Source organism: Anguilla rostrata, chromosome 9, assembly GCF_018555375.3.
Source record: "Anguilla rostrata isolate EN2019 chromosome 9, ASM1855537v3, whole genome shotgun sequence".
In the NCBI taxonomy this organism is placed as follows: Eukaryota; Metazoa; Chordata; class Actinopteri; order Anguilliformes; family Anguillidae; genus Anguilla; species Anguilla rostrata.
Window position 1 is genome coordinate 53,625,076 of NC_057941.1, and position 25,366 is coordinate 53,650,441.

General features: G+C 49.8%; 3 protein-coding genes across 6 annotated transcripts; 2 read left to right on the forward strand and 1 right to left on the reverse strand.

Annotated features, from left to right (window-relative positions):
* Nucleotides 1-4,087, reverse strand: LOC135264230 (RNA-binding protein lark-like). The gene is given in 4 exon segments (XM_064352991.1): nucleotides 1-1,947; nucleotides 1,949-2,100; nucleotides 2,103-3,032; nucleotides 3,958-4,087. Coding segments are annotated over 3 exon segments (1,005 nt in total). The 5' UTR covers nucleotides 2,845-3,032; nucleotides 3,958-4,087; the 3' UTR covers nucleotides 1-1,836.
* A 326-nt stretch (nucleotides 4,088-4,413) lies between these two features.
* Nucleotides 4,414-7,280, forward strand: crcp (calcitonin gene-related peptide-receptor component protein). The gene is made up of 6 exons (XM_064352993.1): nucleotides 4,414-4,532; nucleotides 5,360-5,396; nucleotides 5,502-5,600; nucleotides 5,694-5,788; nucleotides 6,390-6,447; nucleotides 6,930-7,280. The coding sequence occupies exons 1-6, from the start codon at nucleotides 4,525-4,527 to the stop codon at nucleotides 7,071-7,073; spliced, it is 441 nt and encodes a 146-aa protein (XP_064209063.1). The 5' UTR covers nucleotides 4,414-4,524; the 3' UTR covers nucleotides 7,074-7,280.
* Nucleotides 7,281-13,806: 6,526 nt separating this feature from the next.
* LOC135264232 (protein-tyrosine sulfotransferase 1-like) lies at nucleotides 13,807-24,111 on the forward strand. Of its 4 annotated transcripts, none has more exons than XM_064352994.1 (5): nucleotides 13,807-14,126; nucleotides 17,322-18,268; nucleotides 20,011-20,209; nucleotides 20,454-20,570; nucleotides 21,230-23,263. In XM_064352994.1, exons 2-5 carry the CDS (start codon nucleotides 17,448-17,450, stop codon nucleotides 21,275-21,277), a joined length of 1,185 nt encoding a protein of 394 aa, XP_064209064.1. In that variant the 5' UTR covers nucleotides 13,807-14,126; nucleotides 17,322-17,447; the 3' UTR covers nucleotides 21,278-23,263. The 4 variants fall into 4 exon arrangements, with proteins under 4 accessions (XP_064209064.1, XP_064209066.1, XP_064209067.1 ...); XM_064352996.1 differs by lacking the exon at nucleotides 21,230-23,263 and adding an exon at nucleotides 23,270-24,111 and having other exon boundaries at nucleotides 13,808-14,126; XM_064352995.1 differs by lacking the exon at nucleotides 13,807-14,126 and adding an exon at nucleotides 14,161-14,453.
* Nucleotides 24,112-25,366: the final 1,255 nt, after the last annotated feature.

A 25,366-nucleotide genomic window follows, 5' to 3' on the forward strand; every position in this document is an offset into this window, starting at 1 on the left:
TGAGTCAGAGAATTCGATGTTTTATTATTTATGCGGCTGGAAGACAAATGTCTAAATTAAAAAATTAGAATGACTATTTTTTGTGAAAAGAACCAAGACAAGCAGGAGTGGTGTCGGTGCAAAGCTCTAACAACCGGCAAAAAAAGCAAATAAAAAATAAAAATGTTCTAAGATAACGGCTGGTTTCTCACAGCAGAGTGGAGGCGGACTGCAGGCGCAGTGAGATTCACAGAATTAACAGGATGTGTGTTCAGCAGCAAACGCTCAGACAGAACAGGATGAGCACTGAGCAGTTCAAATGCAGCTATTACAGAATCAGCAGCTACGGCAGGACTTATTGCAAATATATCGTTTTAAATTGCTATTAAAAATTTAGAGAACAAAGATTCACACCAACTTTTTTTCCTTGCCCCTCTGTACAGGGGAGAAGCGAGCGGATCATCCATCAAAGTGAAAGGAAGTAAGCGATCAGAGAGAGAGAGAGGCGTCTGTAACAGCGACCCAGGCAGCGGGCGCGCGAGCCGTCGGCATGGCACTCGTTACCGCGGCGATTTCGTTTGTTTCGGGGTGAGGTGCAGACGAGGCGGCATCGGATCCGGATTCGCTCGGTGGGCCGGTAGGTCGGTTGATGCGCTGCGATTGGCCGGTCGGTCGGTCGTTCGGCCGAGGCGAGGCGATGCGATTGGTCGGTCGGTCGTTCGTTCGGCCGAGGCGATGCGATTGGCCGGTCGGTCGGTGCCACGCGATTGGCTGGCCAGCCGGTCGGTCGATGCGATTGGCCGGTCGGTCTGCCCACCGGTTTTATATACTCCACCAGTTCGGATTTACGGTTTCAAAATAAATTATTTAAAATAAAAAAAACCTTTATTCATCTTTTTCTCCTCCTTTCCCCCACCTACCAACCCAAACACACAGCTACTCTCCACACGCACGCACACACACACACACTCTCTCACACTCACACACACACTCTCTCTCTCTCTCTCTCTCTCACACACACACAAACTCAGGACACGGGGGCCATGGAGAGAGAGAAAGTCCCCAGTCAATTTTGGGGAGTGGTGTTTGGGGTAAGACGGACTGAAAAGATGAATGTCCAATACCTCAGAGGACAAAAAAGCCCACAGTCATCAGGCCTTGCACACACACACAGGCAGCATGGGGGGGCAGAACAGCTGTGCATAACCACAGCTGCAGCACCCTGACCCCCACCTGTCCTCCCTCAACACGCCCCCGCGCACGCCACCTTAAACACCACCTTAAACGCCATGTTAAACCACCACAGCCGCTGCCGCCTGGCGAAGCTTCTGAAGGCAAATTTAAAAAATAAAAATAAATCACTGACCAGCTCCTCAAAGACCCTGTCCACACACTGATTATGGCTCTCATACACTCTGCATGCAAAAACACACTCCACTACAACTACTAACTAAATACTGAGGAAAAAAATCACTCAAATGTAGCATCGAACTATGCGTCTATTCAAAGGCTGATATGGTCTGCAAAAAAGAGCTTGTAATTCAACTACAAAGGAAAAGCTTTTTACAGAAAGTTCATATGCACCGTTTTAACTTCAAACCGCTCCACCGCCCTACACTTCACTCAGCATCTACAGACAGTGTTTATTCCCATTACGCTAAAATATTCTGTACAGTTACAAATGACCTCAGCCCTCTCTATCCTTCAGGCAAACCCCCCGTCCCGTCCCGCCCGCGGCAAACACGTTCCTCTCATCTCATCACCCCTGCTCCCATTCGGGCCCCTCCCGAACTTCCCCCTCCCATTCCAGTGCCAGGCGGGCCCACACAGGACCTGACCCCACGCCCCCCCCTCGCCTCAGTAGCCCCTGCTGAACCCGTTGCTGTACTTGTCATCGAAGTAGTCGTCCTTCTCAAACCCTGAGCCCAGGGAGTAGCGGTGATAGAGGGAGGAGGCGGAGGAGGGCGGGCGGGGGGAGGGGGGGCACCATGCTGGCGCTGGTGGTGCGGGCGTAAGAGCGGGCGTAGCCGGCGGCGGCGGCCGAGGGGGGGGGCGGGGGCGGGGGCAGCAGGGCGCGCCGGCCCCCGGGGGGGCTGCGGTCGCGGTAGTAGCGGGCGGAGAGGGAGGGGACAGCGGGCGCTGAGGGGGGGGCGGCGGGCGGCGCTCGTACGCGTCGCGCTCGTAGTAGCGGGACGACCCGCCGTAGGGGTCGTAGCGCACGCCTCGCTCGTAAAGGTCGCGGTCATAGTAACCGCGTGGGGGAGGGGGCGGGAGCGGGGGCGGGGGGGGCAGGCGCCCGCGCGGAGCGTAGTACTCGCCCGGGGGCAGGCGGGGGGGCAGGTAGTGCGGGTGGGGCGGGTAGTGGGGGTGGTGGGGGGGAGGAGGGGGGAAGTCGTCGCCCCTCCCGTCCCTGGCCTGGTTGCTGCGAGACAGGGACACGAAGATCTTCTGGCCCTCGATCTTGGAGTGGTTGAGCTCGGAGATGGCCTCCAGCGCCTCGTTCTCCCGCTGCATGTGCACGAAGGCGTAGTTCTTGACGATGTCGCACTCCACCACCTTGCCGTACTGCTGGAAGAGCTCCTTGATCTTGCCGGCGGTGACGCCCTCGGGCACGTTGCCCACGTAGATCTTGGTGGCGTTGCGCACCTTGGTGGTGGCGTACTCCACGGTGATGCGCGAGCCGTTGAGTTCGTGCTTGTGCAGCGCGGCCACGGCCTTCTGGGCCGCCTCCTCCTCGTCCATGTGCACGAAGCCGTAGTTCTTCAGGATGTCGCAGTCCGACACGGCGCCATGCTTCTCAAACAGCTCCCGCAGCTCCTGCTCCGTGGTCGACGAGTTCACGTTCCCCACGAAGATCTTCACCATGGCGACGGCGGGCGGGGGCGCGTGCGATCAAAAGAGAGCCTGTACTTCCTGTGCACAGCCTAACGAGAGCCTGTACTTCCTGTGCACAGCCTAACGAGAGCCTGTACTTCCAGTACACAGCGTAACAGCCTCTTCAGATCTGAGGCCTGGGTTCAAGTTATATATTTACTCTCATTAAAAAGCAGTTCCTGTTGGGAAAACAGAGAGACACCATTAAAAACGGAATTGATTTCCTTGCAAAACATTAAAATTACAATCTGATTATTCTGTGCCAACAAGCCTATAGCGAACAAACCGTAATACAAGATCGCGTGCATTCACCCCACCGTACATCAGAGCAGCCTATGAAAGTGGGGGGAAATATCGAATGTTTTCATAAACCGTCCGAGGCCTGTTATCCCATTTCTAACACCCCAGCTGCTAGGCTCACACACGCAGAAACTGTCATTTGTGCCATTGTTTTCAATTACCTAGCAACGGTCAGTGGTCAAACAAATCGCCTAATAAATGTAGCTAGCTAACAATGCGATCTAATTCATGCATTATTTATTAATCTGACAAACCGTAGGCGGCTAAACCTTGCGAGCCAAACTCAAACACAAGCCTCGTTATTCCAACACCGGAACCTTAGCTGCAGAGTTGCTCAACGTTAGCTAGTCAGTCAGGTAGAACTGTAATCTAGCCATCTAGATAGTTATGTAGCTAGCTAGTCGACTTCTCCAAGTTGGCCAACTAGTTAGTTTAGGAAATTACCAAGCCCCCTCCCCCAGAACTAATCACAGGCAGATAACGTTACCTAGCTAACGAAACATGAAATCGAATGGTTAGCTTGCCGTAGCTAACGTAATGGGCTTGCACACCGCCGTCTTAATGAAGCAGAGCCGCAACATACGACACATTAGCGCCCTACGCCCTAACGTACAGGGAATGAATGGAGCAAATGTGTCGCCAGCTAGCTTGCCGACTAGCTACCGTTATCTATCTTGCTACCTTGGCCTTCGAGCTCAGGGACCTAAAAATGTAAAAACCGAAATAAATGAATGTCATTTCGGCGATATTTGTGATTTCCACAATTGACTTTGAACGAAATTGCAATTAAAAAAGCAACCTCACCTTCAGCGAATTCGACTTGGCCTAGCCAGGCTTTTCCCTTAACTTGTATCCTTTCACAACGGAAACTGCGCATTCCACAAAAACTACGGAGCCCCGAAGAGGACATGGACGGTTAAAACGCGCTTGGTACAGAACACAGAGGGTAATTATGTCTATGGTACAGCAAAGGGTAATAATTCAGTTCTGCCAACCTTTTTAATGTTTTGACGTAGACTCATCTCCCCACAGCCATTCAAACTGTCTGAAATGTGATATTTGCTACTACCAAGTTTTGGCTAAATATAGTATGTTCATCAAAACCCTCTTTTGGTGTAGATCCTAGTATATATTCTTCAATTACACATTTTAATTATTTGGAAAGGTAGAAAGCAGTACGTAGGAAATATCATATTCTGTACATTCGCATAAAGGAACCGAGCCGGAATGTACACGAAGTATGGCAATTATTATCCAGCCAAATCTTAATTTAGGTTACTGGAAAAGGGGGAGAGGACTTGAAATGGAACTAACGAACAAACTCATTGTTTGACACGGAGCTGAAAAGAAGTGGGACAGACGCTTTGAAAGATGGAAGTGTAAGACAAAACTAGCTATTTTAAAATATAGCTATTTGTTCAACTCTAAAATGTTTTGCATTAAAGAATATTTTTTGATGTTGTTTGTCGACGATTCGGTTGTACCCATTTTAACATGCTGAAAGACAGTCGGGCAGCCACGCTGGGTATTCTAGATAATGGAGCGTGAAGTTAGCTTCCGGCCAAACAGCTAGCTAGCTGACTTAATTTGTTCCATCGCTAGCTCGTCATTAATATGCTCTCAGGCCTAATATTGTTACTAGCTTGCTAGCTCGCTTTTCTGATAAAAGCCGTTTTAGATTTAGCCAGCTGAGCCGTGGTTATCTGTTGTTCTGTTATGGAGAATTCGATTATACTTTACTGTCTATGGCGAGCTCACATGTAAACTACAGTTCCTCATAACTACAACTACGCCGGTTTACTGGAACTGTCAATTGGTTGTAGCTTTATAATGCCTCCATTACATGACCAGCAGTGGGGCTTGTTACTAGAGAGTGCTGTCAGTCTTATTACCCAGGGCTGAACTCCTGTATTCCCCCTGGGGAGTCCGTACTCTGAACGACTGTATCGTTCACGTTAAGCTAGTGAAATAAGCATCTTGCTGTGGCCATGAACGTACAGTAGATTGTTCTGTACTTGTGTAACTCCCCTGGGCCCAGCAGTATGTTAATACCCCTGGTTTAGGAAGTTTTAATAACAATCATCATAATTCAGCCTGTTTCTTTGGGAGAGGAAGCTGTGGAGTGTGAGGCTGAATGCCAGTGGATCAGAGATCATGGCCTGCATGTGAAACACTGGGTTTTAATGTCTTTCTCTCCGCCTTTCAGGAAGGACGCTAACGCTGCTATGCTCAGTAACTATGAGGTGAGTGCCAGTGTCCGAACTGGAGCAGAGGAACAGGTTTCCTGGTGTCTCTCTCACCCCATTAGCCCCCCTCACCTTTGGGCTGTTCTCCGTACCTATGCACAGGTGTTCCAGCTTCTCACTGACCTCAAAGAGCAGAGGAAGGAGAGTGGGAAGAGCAAACACAGTGCCGGGCAGCAGAACCTGAACACCATCATGTACGAGGTCAGTGACACACTCAGAACCTGAACACCATCATGTACTAGGTCAGTCAGACACTCAGAACCTGAATGCTCTGATGTTCCCTGTCTCTTGTAGACCCTGAAGTACCTGTCCAAGACTCCCTGCAGCCACCAAACACCAGAAACAGTGAAGGAGTTTCTCACCGCCATGTTACCACATAAAATCACAAAGTATGTACACAGCACATCACCTGCACTATGTGTAGTACACAGCCCTTTGTACGCGTGCGTGCGTGCGTGCGTGCGTGCGTGCGTGCGTGCGTGCGTGCATGTTTGTGCATGGGTACATTACCCCAGGCCAGCGATGGTGTGCAGGATCACAGTGTGTGTGTGTGTGTGTCTGTGTGTGGTGTGGCTGCTGGTCTCTAGTTCTTCTGTGTGCTCAGGACCATATAGACCCCAGATGCTGCAGGGCCTGTGGGGCCACTTAGAGAATGTCACGGCCCCGCCCCCAGCATGCCACGCCCCCAGCCTGCTCCGCCCCCCATTTTAATTATTGACGGGAGTCAGGAAGCAAACCACGCAGTTACGGTCCTCACTGTCACAGCCAGCGCTTGTGTCCAGTGTGTAAAGCCAGCTGCGGCCGTTCTGATTACATGTTTACATTCAGAGCTGTGTAATTTAAGCACAGCTCCACCTTATATCCTCCAATCAGTGGGGTGATTAGCTTTGACCCAATGCAGGATTACAGCGCTGTGATTTGGCCTTTCGGCTATCTGCTTGCTGCTGCTTGTCATGTGATTGGTTAAGCTCTTTCTGCTGTTTGTCTCAGAGCAGAGAAACTGCAGCTCCTGAATCACAGACCACAGACAGCAGTGGAGATCCAACTGGTGAGTCCTGTTCCCCCTCTTCCTCCTTTATCTTCATCACCACAGGATGTTTGCTCATGTAATAAAGACCAGAGCACATCCAGAGTTTCAGTACAGAGTGACTCATCGGGTCGGTCAGTCATACAGAACATAGCTGTTAATGACTGTGTTCTGGGATACGTGCACATCGTCTGATGATTCTAATCTCGTGTAGGGGAACACGTCATTTTGTATGTACAGATATGATATGTACATGGACGTGGTTTTTTTTATTTTATTGGGGAAATCCACCCATGCTTGCGTCTTCATCTCCACCATCAGGAGAAAATAAGCAAAGAGCCAAACATCACTAACGCTGTCCTGTCCAGGATTATGACCGGATAGCTGCTTTATTGTCTGCTTCACTCATTTTATTAATCCTGTGTGTGTGCGTGTCTGCGTGTGTCTGCCTGCGTGTGCGTGTGTGTGTGCGGGTCTGTGTGTGTGTGTGTGTGTGTGTGCAGATGGTGGAGGAGAGTGAGGAGAGGTTGACGGAGGAGCAGATAGAGGATCTGTTGACCAGGGTGACAGAGATTCTCCCTGGGGACCCCCAGCAGGACAGTGGCGCCGCCCCCGAGGATGCAGAAATGGAGGAGGGGAAAAGCTAAGCAAACTGCGCCCTCTGCTGGCTGGAGGACTCTGCATCAGTCAGAACAGTGCTGTGCAGCTCTGGGTTAATAATGCGTTAATGTTGAGTTTATAATGTGTTAATGCTGAGATTATAATGTCTTTATGTTGAGTTTCACTGTGCAAGATGCAGCTCATTTTGTTTGATTCTTATGTTTTATTTATTAATAAAAGCTCATTTCCCACAGGATGTGGATTCTCTTTTTTTTTATATGGAAGGGGAGCAAGTGCTGAGAACTCGTGTGTTTTTCATTAACGCTGCCTACCATATGCTTGGCATTAGCACAAAGTCTGTCTTACATGTGCGAGAGAGAATATATGAGAGCATGTCGAGTGTGCGTGATGTGTGAAAGAATGCGTTTCTTGCGTAGGTTTTTGTGTGCGTGTGTATGTGCGTGTGTGTTCATTCTGTTTTTCCTCCACGTTCTGTTCTTTTCTCATGTGGGAACAATGCAGCTGTACTGCTTCACTGAAAAAAAAAATTCAGAGAATTTTACAGTAAAAGACTAAAATAGTGAAGGTCTGAGATTGTGAACAGCTGAAATGTAAATAACTTATTTATGGTGAAACACCGTAATACAGGTAACATTTGTTAGATATACAGTTGGCTACCATATGCTTAACATATTGTTGCCATTATTTATACAGCAAAGTTGTGGTACACCGATCGCCAGTATTTTACTGTACATTTTATAATTTTTTTAGTGTTGAATTGAGACTAAGTGTTGCCCTCTCCTGGCAGCAAAACTACAGTATGTGTGTGAGTGTGAATGTGTGTGCGTGCGTGCGTGCATGTGTGTGAGTGTGAGTGTGTGTGCTTGAAAGCTGTTTCATGGCCCAGTGCAGTGACTGCGGCGCGCAGAGCGGGTTACGTACGATACTGCATGAGAAAACCGAGAGCGGTTACTGAGTTAGCTGGATAACTGCACTGAGTAAAACCCTGTTCACAGAGCAGACCGGTTAGCGTACGCATGAGTAAACCTGTATCACGGCAACATGAGTAGGGATAAGCATGAGTAAAACCTGTATCACGAGAGGTTTATGAGTAGCTGATAACGCCTGAGTAAACCCTGACTCCAACAGACTAAAAGTCTGTCGGCAGACCCAGCTGACACACACAACTTAAGCTGGTCAGAGAGGGGAGCATAACACAAGCCTAGAATGCTCAGGAGTAATCCTGAAAGGACACGCACACATACACACACACACACATACATGCACACACACACACACACACACACACACATACATGCACACACACACACACACATACACACAACACACGCATAAACACACACACACACACACACACACACACATACATGCACACACAGATACATACACACACACACGCATAAACACACACACACACACATACATAAACACACACACACACACATACATGCACACACAGATACAACACTGCTAACTGCGGTTCAGGTGTGTCAGCAGCTGTTATGTGGCGGTGAAGGTGACTCACCTGTGTGTCGTATCTGATGCAGTGCTCTGCCGTGCCACCAGCAGGGAAGTCGCCTTCACTGGCAGCTTGTCGTGTGATTGGCTTAATCACAGATCCTCCCTGAGCCTGCAGGCCAATTATAAACAGCCAGGCTGGGAGGGCAGCTGACCCCTGTGACTGAACTCAAACACATACCCCTCACCTTACATTACATTACATTACATTTATAAGCGGGTACAGTTTGGTGGGGGGCCAGAGGGGTTACCTGGGTAACCGTAAGGAGCAGGATCTACATTTGTTTCCTCTCCAGGACTTCAGAAGTGTTTGTCTGCATGAAGGTGAAACCTCGTTTGTATCAGTTTACTTGGCAAGCACATATTTGCCTTCTCCCCAGTGATGCATGAGGTCCTGCCAGCTACATTCAGCATTCCCGAGCAACCAGAACAAGTTCCACACATTCCAGTGCTACAGTGATTCCGCAGAGAGACCACCGCCACAGAGAGCAGTGTCCAGTGTGACACGCCATCTGCGCTGTGAAAAAGACTGATCTGGCTGCTCCTAAGTTCCCTGTTTGCACTTCCCAGTCTAGAATTCCATTGCTCTCAGTTACCAGTAGTGATTGTTACATCAGCATTAGAATGTTCAGTTAAGAATATTCTAATCACATATTTGTGACCTCACCCCTTAAAGAGTTAAAAGTTCTGGGTGTGATGGTAGCTGGGAGCTGTAGTTTCAGACGGAGTGCCTCTACGCTCCTTGTTAGATGGACTGAGGGTCATAAAGTGCTGTGTGCGTATGAGAATGCACTGCTGCCATGGCTTTACTCCAGCCCCCAGGAGAGTGGGGGTAATTACAGGGGTAGGTGTGGGAGGAGTAACAGCATAGAGGGTAGTTGTGGTGTTTTTTGTAAAGGGGTGCTAACTGCATACAGGGCAGTTGTAAGTGTTGTAATGGGGTATATTGTAGTTAAGTTGATGTTAATCTCATATAGGGCAGTTGTGAAGAGTGGCGCTGTGCCACAGCTGCAACCCAGAGAGAGAGGAGGTGAAAACAAGGGGAGGATGAGGAAGGTGGGGGGGTCAGAATGGGAGGGGCAGGACAGCGGGAGGAATAGCGATGACAGTTTCCTGTCTCTGTTTTTGTGAAATGCCAGGAAATAACACCTAAAGGTATGAAACAACACCCAGTCAGAAGGGGAAGGAGGTGTTTCAGCTGTGAGTGGCACATAAAAGCCTGTCTGGCCCGGACCCCAAACGCAGATTAAAGCAGACAGAGCTTCAGAGGCAGCGCTAAACTGCTGAGTGTGCACTGTGGTCAGTCTCCACAGGTCCCTGGGAGAGAGACTCCAGAGTGCACAGAGAGAGAGAGAGAGGGAGGGAGAGGGAGAGAGAGGGGGAGAGACAGACAGAGAGAGGGAGAGAGGGAGAGAGAGACAGAGAGAAAGGGGGAGAGAGAGAGAGAGAGGGAGAGAGGGAGAGGGAGGGAGAGAGAGAGAGAGGGAGGGAGGGAGAGGGAGAGGGAGAGAGAGAGAGAGAGAGAGAGAGAGAGAGAGAGAGAGAGAGAGGATGTGAGAGAGGGAGAGAGAGACAGAAACAATCCCCAGAGTTCACTCTGAGTACTGTGGTTTTGCACAGATAGAAACAGGAACTGTGCTGTGCTTATGAAAGACACCAGAAACAGCATCACTATATACTACACACTATATACTACACACTATATACTATACACTATAATGCAGACGAGCTGAACTGGCCACGGGTGTGGGATTCACACAAAGGTGGGAAAACTGAGGAGCTGCTAGAACAAGGGCATTATGGGTACAGAACAACAAGCAACACACCAGTGACGTGTGAAGCTGACAACCTGCTGTAAACCACAATAAAATGTGTGCAGCTTTCTGTCTTTTAGCATAGTTACTGTATAAGGGTGAACCTAAATACTATAACCCATACCACAGACACAATGCCTAATGACAACACATGACAAACATGGACTTACACCACATCACTGTAGTGCATCAGGTTACTTAGGCTCTGTATTACAGCACAGAATGTCCACAGTCACGGCACTGTAACCAGTCACTTCCCTTCATGAATATTCACAGGATGCATCAAATTGGACTGTTTCAGATTCAAACTCTCCACATCATTTTCACTAGTCAGGTGAGTACCTGCTGAGTATAAACAATGTGTGATTTAACATATGAAATGCCTTGTAGTGCCTGAGACAAACAGAGAGTTTGGCACAAATCTCCAAGTAAAGTGGCAATATTTTTAGTCTGATTAAGTCATTGACCTTGTCTCCAATGACACCTCTTCTGCAGCCTGGTGTCCATATACAGTGGAGTTACGCCACAGGTATGGACAGGTATAGACAAATATACACAGGTATGGACAGGTATGGGTGCTGTCTACAAAGCACAGCCCCTGCCAAACTAAGACTCTCACCTGCATAAATAAAAAGGTCAGTGTTTCACAGGATGCTGATTTGTTCCATTTTTAAACTGCTATTCTGTTTTTTTTTACCGTTTTATTTTTAGCTAAAAGCCTCCGAATCCTGGAATAGCATTTCAGTCCAAACTCAGCTTTCCCTAAAAAGCTTTCGCCTGCCTCTAAATTTAGCTTTGCATCCAAGCCTGGCATCGCTAAGAGCGGAGCACAGTCAGTTCACAACTTAAAAAACGTTTTTCTTGCACATGCATTATCACCGTTTTAGAGGGGGGGTGATTACTCTTAATGAGTGATCGATTGAAGCAGCGTACTTGCTCTGCTGACCCCCTGTGTGACTCTGAGTGATGTCTCTCTGTGTTTCGTCAGCTGCTGTGAAGGTGATACTCCTCTGCAAATACCCGCGGGGGAAAAGTCCAGCCAGACGGAGCGTAAACAGTCTGCGAGAGGGAGAGAGAGAAGCCGGTCAGTCCCCGGCAGCGCGCTGTAAGCCTGCCAGCAGCGGTGGAAAACGTTTTTCAGAAATAAACTGCATGTTCTGGACCGTGGAAGACTGGTCTGAGGCCTGACCCTGAGTTCTGAGCAGAACCACGGCCGGCGTCTGGACTGGACCTTGGACCGGGCTCAGCGCCCCGGACCAAAGCCAGCCCAGAACCAGAGGGCCAGCTGCCAAATCCACACAGCCTGAAGCCTCCCCATTAGGCCAGTCTACATCAGAATCAGAATCAGAATCAGAATCGAATTTATTGCCAAGTACATTTACACATACGAGGAATTTGCTTTGGTCAACACACCGAGGCAGCCATCTGCGGCGCCAACTTATTAGATGAGAAATGAGAGAACAGGAGGAAGGAGGAGGAAGAAAAACAGTCCTTTCAATGAAACGAGAGGGCACTCGTTTCATTGAAACGAAGAAAAAACCTCAGCACATAGCAACATCATAAAAACATTACAAACATTACAAACATTACAACAAAAACTCGAAGACTTGCACATGTGGTAGGGGGTAGGGTGTCGGGGAGGGGAAGTGTCGCAGCACAGACACTGGGGGAGCGCGCAGCCGCTCAGGCGCAGCGCATCAACCCTCAGCAGACTGCACTGTAACGGGGGAGGGAGGGGGGTGGGAGCCAAGAAGGCGTTGAGTAGGAGGTGGTGTGTGTGTTGTCTTCATGTGCGTGTGTGTGTAAGTCCATGGACTTCATCTCCACCACAGTCTCAACATTGTCTCTGCCGTCTGATACTGATGACGAGGACACGGCCGTTGCCATGGAGATAACTCGAAGAGTCCTGATCCAGAGACAAAGTTCCATAGGAGCAGGGAGGTGGGGTAGGGCCGAGCATCTGGCTGCATAACAATCCAGGAGAGTGGAGAGATATCAGCCTTCCAAGGCCGATGTGGGGGAGCCAATGAGGATAAGGATTGTTTTGGGTTCAGGCAGACTTCTGCATTTTCGTCTACCTTTAGTCCTGTGGTTCTCTCAGCGTTGTTCCAATAATCCGAATTAGTGGCCCATTTCAGTGAGCCGAACCGACAACTTCTCCAAGTTGGTATCCGTCATGCGAATTTGCGATCCAATCGCATCCAGTTTGCGATTGAGCTCACAAATCGCTTGAGTCTGAGTGTTGACAGCCCTGCCCGTTCCCTCAATGGCGGGCAGCTTCCCAATTAGTGCTGCCAACGCCTTCGGCATTTTGCGATAAATCAGGATGCTGCCAGCTCCAAACAGCAGAAAGCCTGTTATCATAATTCCAATCAAGTAAACGTCTTCAACATCCTCAACGGAAAGAATCGACAGGCACACGACCCTCCACTCGTTCCAGGAGTCCATCGTGTATCCGGCTGCAAACGTTCCGTCAGGGCAAGAGGGCTCTCCCTGACCCGTTCTTCTCGTCGAGAAAATACTATCAATTGCGTTGAGAGACCAGTTGATCAGATCCATGCTTTTAGGTTTCGGAGAGAAATGCAGAGAGAGGCTCCGGATAGTTCAGACAGACGCAGCACAAGACAAGAGAGCAGCAAGCAGGGGCAGATAAGGGCAGGGAGGGAGCAGAGGAAAAAGCGTCCGCCTTCGTTGAGAGCAGGAAGAGAGATGAGCTGATGCACAAGCGCTAAAGCTGACACATACACGCATAGACACCAGACTGGAGTTTGGCAGCCCCACCTCTCTGAACTAGTAAACTTGGCAGCACTTTAGCACAGAGATATGCTTTTAATATCCAGAACATGTCATTAAGCACTACCTTACCACTTTAACCTGGGCGCAGGGTTTTGTTGTAGACTAGCGCAATGACGCCTCTGGATTGTACTTCTCAAGGTCTTCACTGAGGACCATGATTGGTGTCGCAGTGCTGGACTAAAACAAAAACCTGCACCCACACCGGCCCGTTTTCAGAAAAGACTGGACAGCCCTGATATATAAAGGCCCAACAGGACCGCCTCAACCCCCGTTTCGCTGAGAAAAAGTGGGCAGGGTAACGGCAGTCCATTATAGGACACGTTCAAAGTGACCGAGTGATTTACATCATAGTGTCATGGCAAATCAAGGACATTTACAGGTAATTTATAGGTCTATAAAACTGCCTGGATCACTGAACCATCAGCTGACCAGCTGAACAGGGGCTGATTTGGGACGTCATGCACTGCAATGGTTCTGCTCAGATACGCTGAAATTTATATGGAACAAATCGGCTGCCGAGCGCGCAGGGGACCGGGTGAGCCAATCGTGCAATTCTATAGAATCTGTGGGCCTGCGCAAAAGTCGGCGCACCACGACGACCCAAAACACTAGAGGGGTTGCTCTATCTCAGTCAACAGCCAATTGACTGTGCCGAAGCAGACTCGTTTTCTGATATTTTTCCCTCTGGTCGACCAATCAGGATCAGGTTTTCTGCCGCCCCGTGTCTGAGCGAAGACAGTCGTGTTCTGGCTTTGGCTGATGAGAAGCTAGCGGAGCGATTTTATTCAAGCGAGGAAGAGCTGCGTGTTCGAATCGCGGAAAAGGAACTGCAGTCCGTAGAAAACTACGGAAGAATTGTATTCGAGTAACAGTGTTGAAATAGTTGAACCGGGTACATTGCTTGCTTCTGGGCCATACACCATCTCTGCAGCTACGGATCATCTTCATTTGGTGCGTCTGAAGCTAGTTAGCTAGTCCACTAACCAAGCTAGCTAGTATGTCTCTGGCTCTACTTCTTTATAGCGACCGACACTAGAACGGGGCGATGCTAATAAAGTTGTTGGCTAGTATAGCTGTATTGGCAACTGCACTATGTCGCCATCTAAGTTAGTCAACAAGTTATGTTTATGACGATGAACTATAGTAATGTAATGTAACTATAACTGTAATGACTAGGGAATCGTATATGTCAGAAATGGCAATTATTTAGGATGACTAGTTTAGTGAGTGTTCTCGATCAGACAAACTGTTTACGCTGTCTACTGCCACCTGTACATGGTGAATATTACATTTTGTATTAGTCTAACTGGTGACTACAGATGTCTGTATACTTGTACAAGACTGTGTCAGGTGACCTATTTAACTAACCGACATATCTATGTTTTAGAACTTATGACTTTGTAGCCTATTCTGTTGCAAATGTTGTTACAACTTATTTGTTTGGCGATTACGATTGTTGGTCTTGGCTTATTGTACATTTTGCGTGAACCACTTTTAAAAATTAAAATCGGATATTTAATTTTGTATAATCAGCGGGTATACAGCCATCTTGCGAACTACAGCTAAGTCGGATATAGTTAGGTGGTTGTGTCTTTTGCGATTTTGCTTTTGACTGTTTGTTTGTACGGATTGATCAGTTTGAAATGACTGGGTATTTTTTGTGGTCATCGGGTTTCTTTTTCTAGCTAGCTTGCCCTGTCTGCATTTAAATGTGTATGCGGTACTGTTTGGCAAAGCAAACTGGCCAAGGGTAACATTTTTTCACGCGCAAATTATTTAAAATTCATTAATATATACCCACATAGTGAGCACTGTTTAGGCGATATGCAAGTGTTGCCACAATGTATTTGTGAGGAAAAATCCTCTTCAAAAACTGGAGACGGCACGTACATGAATGTCTTTTGGCTTCTATTTTTACCCATAAAATTTCGTGAGGTTTTCGGTTATGAATTTTCTGGAGCTCGCGCAACGTTAGCCAGACATTGAACTGCTCGTGTAAATACGGCGTTTGTATTGGATGGCTGCCAGAAACCGATCTGCCTCTCGTGCCAACCGAGCATCCAAAAGCACGGCCAGTCTATCCCCGCTAAAACTGAGGGTAGAAAATAGGGAAAATCTTGTGGTATTATATATATAAATTTTTGTACACAATATGGGAAACCTGCAAGACAGGTATGACGTGCCCTTAAGTCACATGGCAGGTCGGTTGGCTCGTGTTAAATGTGCACAATGTGCAATGTGTGAACAGGTCACAGCTGTTCGGAGAAATCCCTTCTGCAGCAGGGTCCTGTCTTGTCGTCTTCCACACAATCCTGACAAGTGTCTCCATTTTTTTTAGTATTTGGACAGAAATGCTGTGAAACGATAAAATTCAGTCCAGACTTTGCAGTGATTTATGGGTGATCAGGAGGGAGAGGAAGGGGTGGGAGGGCAGGTTTGGGCAGGACCACGACTCCGGGTGCGTACTAATGGTCAGCTTCAGTCCTGCTCAGAGTGTAGTGGCTTGGTTAGGCCGTGCAGGCAGGTCATCTGGATGAGCCCTGAATGGGGGATACTGGGGATCCCTCTGGGGTCCCCTTGGGGGTCCCTTCGCCCGGGGGCCCGCGCTCGCAGCCGAAACGACGCTGTGCTCCGCTGGCCCCCAGATGACTGCACAGGAAATGTGTGGAGCTTTGTGACGTGGCAAAACTGAGTTCCTGCAACTTCCTGGCTTGATCAGTTCAGCATTAAAAAAATCCAAGTTTACCACCAGGAAGTTGCACTTGAACATCTGACACAGCTGTAAATAGCAGGCATAGACTCGTGACTGTGTTAACCACTTTTGACGTGTCACTGATCACCCTGCTGTCAGCAGGTGCCAAACCCAAATGGGGGGGGGGGGGCTTTGTTTCTAGATGGAAACACAAGAGTGATGTTATGTTCTTGAAGTTATTACAGAAACAGGAACTCTTTTCAGACAGAGCCAGAAAAGATAATTAAGGAGATGTGTGCCAAGATCTGTGAACCGTGCTCTTTGGTTTCCTTAAGCATGACACACTTCTCCTTCCTGTGGGTGTGCACGAGGATGAGTCTCATGCAAAACATCCGAGCAGCTCAGGGTGTGCAAGGCTGTGATGGGGTCGCCCCTGTCCGGGAATCTGGGAAAGAAAGATCTGGGAAGACTCCAGGATTCCTCTCATTGCGTTTATTTACTCCCCAGGAGACACAGGCTTCTGTGATGTCAGAGGCTCCTGCTCTTTTTATTGGTTGACAGAATGAGGGGATGTCAGCACTTCTGTGGACCTGTGCAGGCTGTGGTATAGAGGCAGCCAGACTTTTTAAGCTCCTAATTGCCCTTCACCAGGGCTCTCCTGGGGCGTTGGGTTCCTGCCCAACGAGGCACCATTTCCACGCACTCACACTCTTCCCCATTAGCCCACAAAGTTCAGATTGGCACCGTGGTGAAGATGCAAGTCAGCGGGAGCAACATATGAGAGGTCTCTCCTTTAGAAGTTCTGCTCACAATGGAGTCCAGATTCCTGCAATATTATTTGGCCTGAGGCAGCATTAGCCTGATGCAGGGGGGAAAATGCAGGGAACATTATAGGCTGAAGGATGCCGGTCCTGGGGAAGATTATCTGTTCTCTGTGCTTAAATAAGGAACAGGGAAAATGCACAACAACAAAAAGTAGAAAGCAGATGTTCATACAGATGTTGGATGTTTTGTTGGAGAAGGGTTGGGCCTTCTCCAAGTGTTCCAGACAGACTGCACGTTTCTTGGTGTGTGTAATTTGCCTTCTAAAGTGCACTTTTTAAAACCAGGATTTGAGATTAGATGAGTGAAGATGTGTGAAATCGTGCAGTGTAGTGGGTGTATTGATACGTGCACACCATGGTCATCCATGGTCATTTTGAGAGACTCAAAAATTTCTCTCATGATCTCAGGTTCTCGCTCCTAATTGCCTCATGGTCCCAGATCCACACTCCTGATTGGCTCCTGATCCCAGATCCACACTCCTGATTGGCTCCTGATCCCAGATCCACACTCCTGATTGGCTCCTGAGCCCAGATCCAGAGCCATCAGAGTGACTTTGGGACTTTAGGCCAGACGTGAGTTGACCAGATTTGAGGAGTCTTGTTTAGCTGATGTGGACATGTGCTTTCCAGAGCTGATGGAGATGGAAGCTCAGGAGAGAGCCTTGCTGTGCCCCCGAGGGTGAACCCCGCAGGAAGTGACCCGGCCTGCAGGAAGTGACCCGGCCGTGTGCCCCAGACCTCCAGCGTGGCCCGGAAATGATCGGGAAGCTGAAGCACAATCTGCTGCTGGGCTGCCTGGTCATCAGCTCCATCAGCGTGCTGTACCTGGGCCGGCACGCCATGGAGTGCAGCCACCGCGGCGCAGACTCCGCCCACCAGCCGGACGCCTCTGGGGGGCGCAACGCCAGCGGCGGCGCGGGCACCGTCTACAACAAGGACACGCCCCTGATCTTCATCGGGGGGTTCCCGCGCAGCGGCACCACGCTGATGCGCGCCATGCTGGACGCCCACCCCGCCGTGCGCTGCGGCGAAGAGACGCGCGTCATCCCGCGCGTCCTGGCCATGAAGCAGACCTGGAGCCGCTCGGGCCGCGAGAAGATGCGCCTGGACGAGGCCGGGGTGACGGACGAGGTGCTGGACGCCGCCATGCGCGCCTTCCTTCTGGAGGTCATCGTGCGCCACGGCGAGCCGGCGCCCTTCCTCTGCAACAAGGACCCCTTCGCCCTCAAGTCCCTCTCCTACCTGGCCAAGATCTTCCCGCGCGCCCGCTTCGTCCTGATGATCCGCGACGGCCGCGCCTCCGTCCACTCCATGATCTCGCGCAAGGTGACCATCGCCGGCTTCGACCTGGGCAGCTACCGCGACTGCCTGACCAAGTGGAACCGGGCCATCGAGAGCATGTACGAGCAGTGCCTGGACGCCACGGGCCGCTGCCTGCCCGTGCGCTATGAGCTGCTGGTGCTGCACCCCGAGCAGTGGATGAGGAGGCTGCTGGACTTCCTGGAGGTCCCCTGGAACGAGGCTGTCCTGCACCACGAGGACCTCATCGGGAAGGCAGGAGGCGTGTCCCTCTCAAAGTAAGTCGTCGTCGTCCCCCCCGCCCCCGAAATGGTGGACTGAATCAGAAGCGTGACATTTCTCAGGGGGGTTTAGGGTTCAGTCGCTGCTGCAGAGTGTTGCTGTTTCGTTGGACACGGAGAGTTGGGCTGGAACCGGAGCAGCTTGTCTGTTTGGCATTATGAGAGGAGCTTTGCCAGCTGAATCATTCCCGTGATCATTCCAGAGGGGTTCACAGCACTGATGTTCTCGCACGCACTCTCTTGCATGTCTACATTAAATTTAAAAAATCAACATAAAAACACTTTTGTTAATCATACCACAACAGCAGAAAATGAAAGAAACTAGCAGGAACTTGCAGTTCTCTTCATCTCTGCCCCCCTGCTCTCTGAGAGTGGGCACCAAGCAGATATTTAGCGGGGTAAGCTTGTTTTGGCTGGCCTGCTACCCAAAGGCTTCAAACACTTCCTTGTTTTGGGGCTGCTGGGTGGTGCATCCTCCTGTGGCACTGTTCCAGTGTGTGAGTGCGCTCCACGACCTGGTGTCCAAACGCTGTGAAGCGTTCAGCACCGTCGTCCCCTCCGTCTGCCACCGGGTCTGGGGTAGGTGTGTCTGTGACAGACTCGTATGTGTCCGTTCCATATCCTGGGACGGACCCACCGACGAACGCCCGTACCGGGGGACAGGAAGATAGCCCTACCGGGGACCAGGAAACGCCGTATCCGGGGACGGAGCGCCCCGTATCCCTCATCCCTCCCGTCGTCCCTCAGAGCTCCCGCTCCTCTCGGCCCTCAGGGCCTGTGCTCGGGTCAGTTTCTCAGATTAAGATGAGGGTCGAGGACGAGCAGCAGCAGTGCTGACAGACCCGTCTCTGCGTCGTCCTGCAGTATCACCACCCTCCTCAAACCCAATTACAGCGGCCACAGGCCTTCCCGACTGTCCTCTAAAATTAATTACCCTCCCTGAGTCTGATTTACACTGGCGCACTGCACCATTTCCCCCGCTTTCCCTCCATTTTAAGTTGAGAGAGTGCTGACAGAGATTGAGAGACGACCCCATTGATTGCTGATACAGATGCTCTAAGCACTTAGAGGGAGAGAGACTAAAGGACAGATACAGCCTGCAGGGCACTAACCGTGTGATTGATGGGGGCTCTTTCCACTTGGGCCCCCACAGGGCTGGCAGGTCTCTCTCCGCTCCGTCTGCCAGGAAACGGCTGCAGCCCAGAGTCACATGGGCTGTGAAAGAGACCCGTCAGGCTAATGGCGCTCGTGCTAATACCGCTCATGCTAATGCCGCCTGTGCTAATAACGCTCATGCTAATGCTGCTCGTGCTAATACCACTCATGCTAATGCCGCCTGTGCTAATACCGCTCATGCTAATGCTGCTCATGCTAATGCCGCCTGTGCTAATAACGCTCATGCTAATGCTGCTCGTGCTAATACCACTCATGCTAATGCCGCCTGTGCTAATACCGCTCATGCTAATGCCGCTCGTGCTAATGCTGCCCGTGCTAATACTGCTCATGCTAATGCTGCTTGTGCTAATACCGCTCATGCTAATGCTTCTTGTGCTAATACCGCTCATGCTAATGCTGCCCGTGCTAATTCTGTGCAGATTCCCATTAATTGGTTCAGTGGCCTGCAGAGATCTGTGTTAATGTGTGGAGGTCTGTGTTTTGGGCAGCGTCAGAGTTTGTCCTGTGCGGTTTCTTCGGTGGTGTGTTTTTGTCCTCTGACGGGCCGTGTGACTGTCCCGCAGAGTGGAGCGCTCCACAGACCAGGTGATCCGGCCGGTGAACGTGGACGCCCTCTCCAAGTGGGTGGGGCACATTCCCGAGGACGTGCTGAACGACATGCCCCTCATCGCCCCCATGCTGGCCCGCCTCGGCTACGACCCGCTCGCCAACCCCCCCAACTACGGCAAACCCGACCCCCAGGTCCAGGACAACTCCAGAAGGGTGGGTACCTCCTGCACCCGCTGCTGAACAAGCCGTCTGTATGGCTGTACACATGTACGCTCGAGTGTGCCTGTGTGTGACTGTGGGCACGTGTGTGTTTGTGTGCGTCTGTGGACTTGTGTGTGTGACTGTGGGCTTGTATTTGTGCTCTTTCTCTCCCCCCCTTCTCTCTCTCTCCTTTCCCCTCCTCTCTCCCCGCTCCCCGCTCCCCCCCCCCAATCTTCTGAGCACTGGTTCTCTCCAGGGTCATTATCCTGCATCTGACAGGCCAGCCAATCACAGGGCTACAATGCCCCCTTCAGAGAAACAGAACAGCTTTCCCTCTCGTTTCCATGGAGCACATCGGGTCCTTCACTCCAGGGTAACTAGGCAAAATATGAGCAGCACAACACTGGGCAAATCTTACAGACTTTCAGCCAATTCATTTTAATTAGCTCTATAGCACCACACAGACATGATACAGGAAAGATTTGAGGTTTTTCAAGCCTTAGAAAAGCAACCATTTAGTCAGATCATTTTTTGGACCAAAACATTTCATTTGAATATTCAAAAACAATAGAAATGTAAATATATATGCATATTTCTTGTGAATTTCACAAGAAAATGTCAAAATTGCATCATTAATACATTGCCATGAGATACTCTTGGGCACTTATTATGCCTGTTGTGTCCACAAGGGGGAGCAAGTAGGCAGGCACAGGCAGAATAAGGCCTGGTATTGGTGGACCTGAGGCAGAACCAGGCAGAACTGGGATGAGGCTCACGCAGAATTCAGCAGGCAGTTCATCATCTGGCCAGAACAAGCTGGACCATCTGTGTGGATCAGTGGCCCATCCCCCATTCCACTTGCCTTCCATTAGCGGTTAGCACCCACGTAACATGAACGCAAGGCATTATGGGCTACGTGAACATCGACAACATGGTCGCGCCCAAAACTTAGCCAGCCGGGCGCACATGACTGCATATTCAAACGTTAATTTTTAACCATTATAATTTGTTTTTCTTTTTCTCCTATTCAAGGTATATTTGAATACTGAACTGCCAGTCGTAGAGTGGGTTCAGTTGTAACGTCGGTAAGGATGAAGACGGCGACAGCAGCGTGTTTGAGTGCAGTGAGCGATGCTCTCGGCAGAGCTGCGCTGTTTATAGATGGCTTCGTGTTTATAGATGGCTTGGTGTTTGTTCTGTGACATCTGTGCTTGCATTCGCCGTTTTGGTGGTTGGAACCTGGCCTGTAGTTTATCCCCCTGACTGTGTGAGATTTACACTGGCTGCTGTTCAACACCTCGGTGGTGCTTTGATACGCATTCGAGATAAAGATCCCGGTGGAATTAGGGTAATCCATTCAGGATTTGTTTTTTTTTCTCCCTTCTATAAATGGATGATTGCCAGATTGCTTTGATGGATAGACCCGCTCATGTTTCAACAGAGTCGTTTAATGTAGGAGATTTGTTCTGTGTCAGTTCTCTGAACATCAGGATGTTGGGATGGATGTTCTAACGCTCTGCGTTTAGAGGCTCATGTGAAGGTGTCAGACTCCAGCATTGTGCTGGAATCAGGCCTGACTCCGTAATGCAGTCCTTAAGTGTTTCCTACATGCAATTCCTACATGGTCCACCTGATATGAATGTAAATACCCACAGATTAAAGCAGACAGTCTGAACTTTAATGCCACAGTCATTGTTTCATTTCAAAGCCAATGTCCCGGAGTACAGAGCCAAAACAACAGCAATGGTGTCGCTGTCCAAGTCCTCACGGACTACACTGTATATATGCAGTAACACTGCGTATTTAGCCAACACAAAGCAGTGGTGTAGGAGTCTGTCTGCAGTCCCTGGGGCACTGGCACTATACACTCCCCAAAAGAGCATTTCGAGGACGCTGGGGTCCCCCCATCAAACCCCCATCGGCAGGCCGCCCAAACCGCCGGTTTCCATGGAGACAAGCGTGTTCTGATCGACAGTGCGCCTGGCGTGCCCGGCGGTCTGTAAGGAGGGACGCACTGAAGTGAGAATACCGCTGTGGAGCGTAAACGCTTCTCACATCGCAGGCGAGGGTCCCGTCTCTACCGGCACGTTCGGTCATACAAGCGGATCCATCTAACCCCCCCCCCCCAGGGGGGCTCAGATGTGTCACACTGGTCATTAGGCCCGCACTGTGACCTTCAAAATATGAGTCACAGAAACGCTGCCCCTCCGAATAGCGGTGCGGTTTAATGCACCCCCGGGGGTCCCAGCCCAAACCGCGTGATGTTGAAATGTGCCCTGCAAGCAGAGTGGGCCTTTTTAAAGGTGCCTTTGAAATCCAGTGCCAGTGATGGAGTGATTGCAGAGAGAGAGAGAGAGAGAAGGAGAGATGTGAATTGGAACAGTGACGATGATATTGCTCATACGCGCTGGTTATTTTGTGTTGAAGACCGTTTTCGTGGACGTCAGAGCGGGCTCTCCTGATTGCGACGGGTACGTGCTCTGTTTTGAGATCAGCGAAGAGCGACTCATGGACGCTCGCTGTCAAAAATAGGCTTTCGGAGAGCCGCAGGTTGCCTAGGCAACCAGGCCGTGTGTACCGAGTGTGTGTGTTGTGTGGTAATGAGGGGAACGCTGGGGATTAAGCTCGCGCCCCAGGCCCTGTGGCTCTGGCTGGGGTTGGCCTTACTGAAGCTGCAAGGGGAGCCCGCCACCCAGTGGTGGGGAAGAGAACTGCAGTTTGGGGAAGATGTGGAGAGATGCGCCTGGGGAATAGCTGTTATGTTTCTGACGTCATTGTGACATCAGCGTGAGGTCATGTCCTTGTTGATAATAATCTGTTACTATTGGTAACATCTGCGTGAGGTCATGTTCTCATTTGTGGGTTGAAGAGCTGTTTCCGTTTTTTAGAGCAGGCTTGTGTGATCCTGTTTGCCTCCTGCAGGGGGCGACACAACGCCTTCGTGCAGGATCCCTCAAGCCCAGACCCTGTGCCCCTTCCTTCCTGTGTTGCTCTTCCTGAAAGCCTCTGTGTAGAGGAGGAGGAGGGTTTCTGCTCCTAAATGCTCTTCCTCTCTCTGCTCACTCTCCACAGCTGCAGAAGTTTCCAGAAAGCCCGATTCCCAGTTAACAGCAGGAGGAAGAGGAGGAGGAGGAGGAGGACTGTTGGACACACCCGCACAGCTGGCTGCTCCTGCCGTGCCTGGGTTGGGTTGGGCGCATTGCGGTGTCTGATCAGTAAGAAATGGGGATTGGCTGGAATTCCAGTATATTCTGGGAACCTGGAATGTTGCAGTGTTTTACCGGAGGACTGCGACAGGACATCCCGCCATTCCTCCCAGGGGTTTGCTGTTCCCATGGCGACCCTGGGGTGGGACCCACCTTCCTCCGTGCAGGCCCCCCTTTTGAAGGCAGCTCATTTTTAAGCCCCGTCGAGAGAAAACGATTTTAATTTCGCAGCCGGACGCCGACGCGTTCCTTTACTTTCTCCTCATCCCTCCTTCAGCAGGAGGCGCACAGTTCCGAGCGCTTTTCCCCTAAAGTCACAGAACTGTGCGGCGGAGCAGCGCACTAAAGCAGAGGCACAGCCTCTTCACAAAACAAAACGTGTTTTCGGAACATTTCACCTCTGTTCTCATGTCTAAGCATTTTTTTTTAAGCTAATGCCTCTGCAGATTTGACACAGAATTCCATGGATGGCAGTGTTGGGAATCATGAGTGGGAAGGAAGGACCGGCGTTCCGTAAATGACGTTCCGTAAAGCTGCTCATTTATGAGGTCTGGGGGCCAAAGCCAGCAGGGTGTCTCATCTTCATTTTCAAAGTGCAAAAACCAGCCTGTGAGCTGGACCATCTACATCTTGTGGAATGAAAGTCGAGCCTTGTGCAAATATCATCATTATTTTTATAGTAAAAATAAATAAAGATGGCAAACTGCAGCTGAAAGACGTCTTTGTGTTTGTTACAACTCCCCACACTGCAGAGAGATGAGACACACCTTCATTTAGCTAATCATCAATACTGTATACACTATGAGCAGAGAGAGCTAAATAATGTATACACTATGAGCAGACAGAGCTAAATACTGTATACACTATGAGCAGACATAGTGCTAAATACTGTATACACTATGAGCATACATAGAGCTAAATACTGCATACACCAATGAGCAGTAAAATTTGGATCATATATTTTGATAGATACTGTGTATTATATATGTCTTATTATTATACTGCTGTTTTCCAAATGTTGGATTACAAAAGTGCTTCTGCCATGTGCACATCAGGGCAGGACAAGTCGCGTTTCTCACGTAATCATCTGAGTCATAATGCTATAAAAAAACAAAACGATCTACCCGTTCATCATGACCTGCTGTTTCTTTCAGTTGCCAAGCAACGCCATGGCAGCAGGGCCTGAAATCAGAGGCGCTGATGTGGTTTCCTGCTGGGGGAAATCACGGAACACTCCTGCGCCTGGCCTGCCATTTTAAACACAGAAACAGACAGACAGCACCGACAGACAGACAGCACAGACAGGCAGGCAGACAGACACAAACAGATACAGACAGACACAAACAGATACAGACAGACAGCACAGACAGGCAGACAGACACAAACAGATACAGACAGACAGCACAGACAGGCAGACAGACACAAACAGATACAGGCAGGCAGCACCGACAGACAGACAGATATACAGACACAGACTTACAGGCATCAGAGACCGAGTGCTTCAGATCCCTACACTTGCACAATAACACTTCCCAAATAATCCCCTGGGCTATTCTGTTAGCTTATCTGACCACAGAACAACATGTCACCTTGGCATCAAGTCAACAGATGTAACCACCCAAAAACAAGCCTGGAGGTACCCCCTCAGCGGGTTATTCACCCTCTGTACTAAGTGCAGTTCCTCCACTACGGCTTCTGACCGTGTAACATATTGGCCAACAGCAGTGGTTAGCTTTTCGCTCATAAAACAATCAGGGCAAATTTTGGTATTTATGGACATTTATATATATGTTTGCATGCTAAATAAGCTAGCTGTTGTACACTATAAAACTCTGGCACTGTACAGACTGCATACAGACAGCCTTATGCCCTACAGTTGTAGTACAGGTGATTATACCTGCAAGGTGTTTCTTCATCAGCATCAGCTCAAGGACCCCATTGAAAATGAGCCAGCTATTTCTGG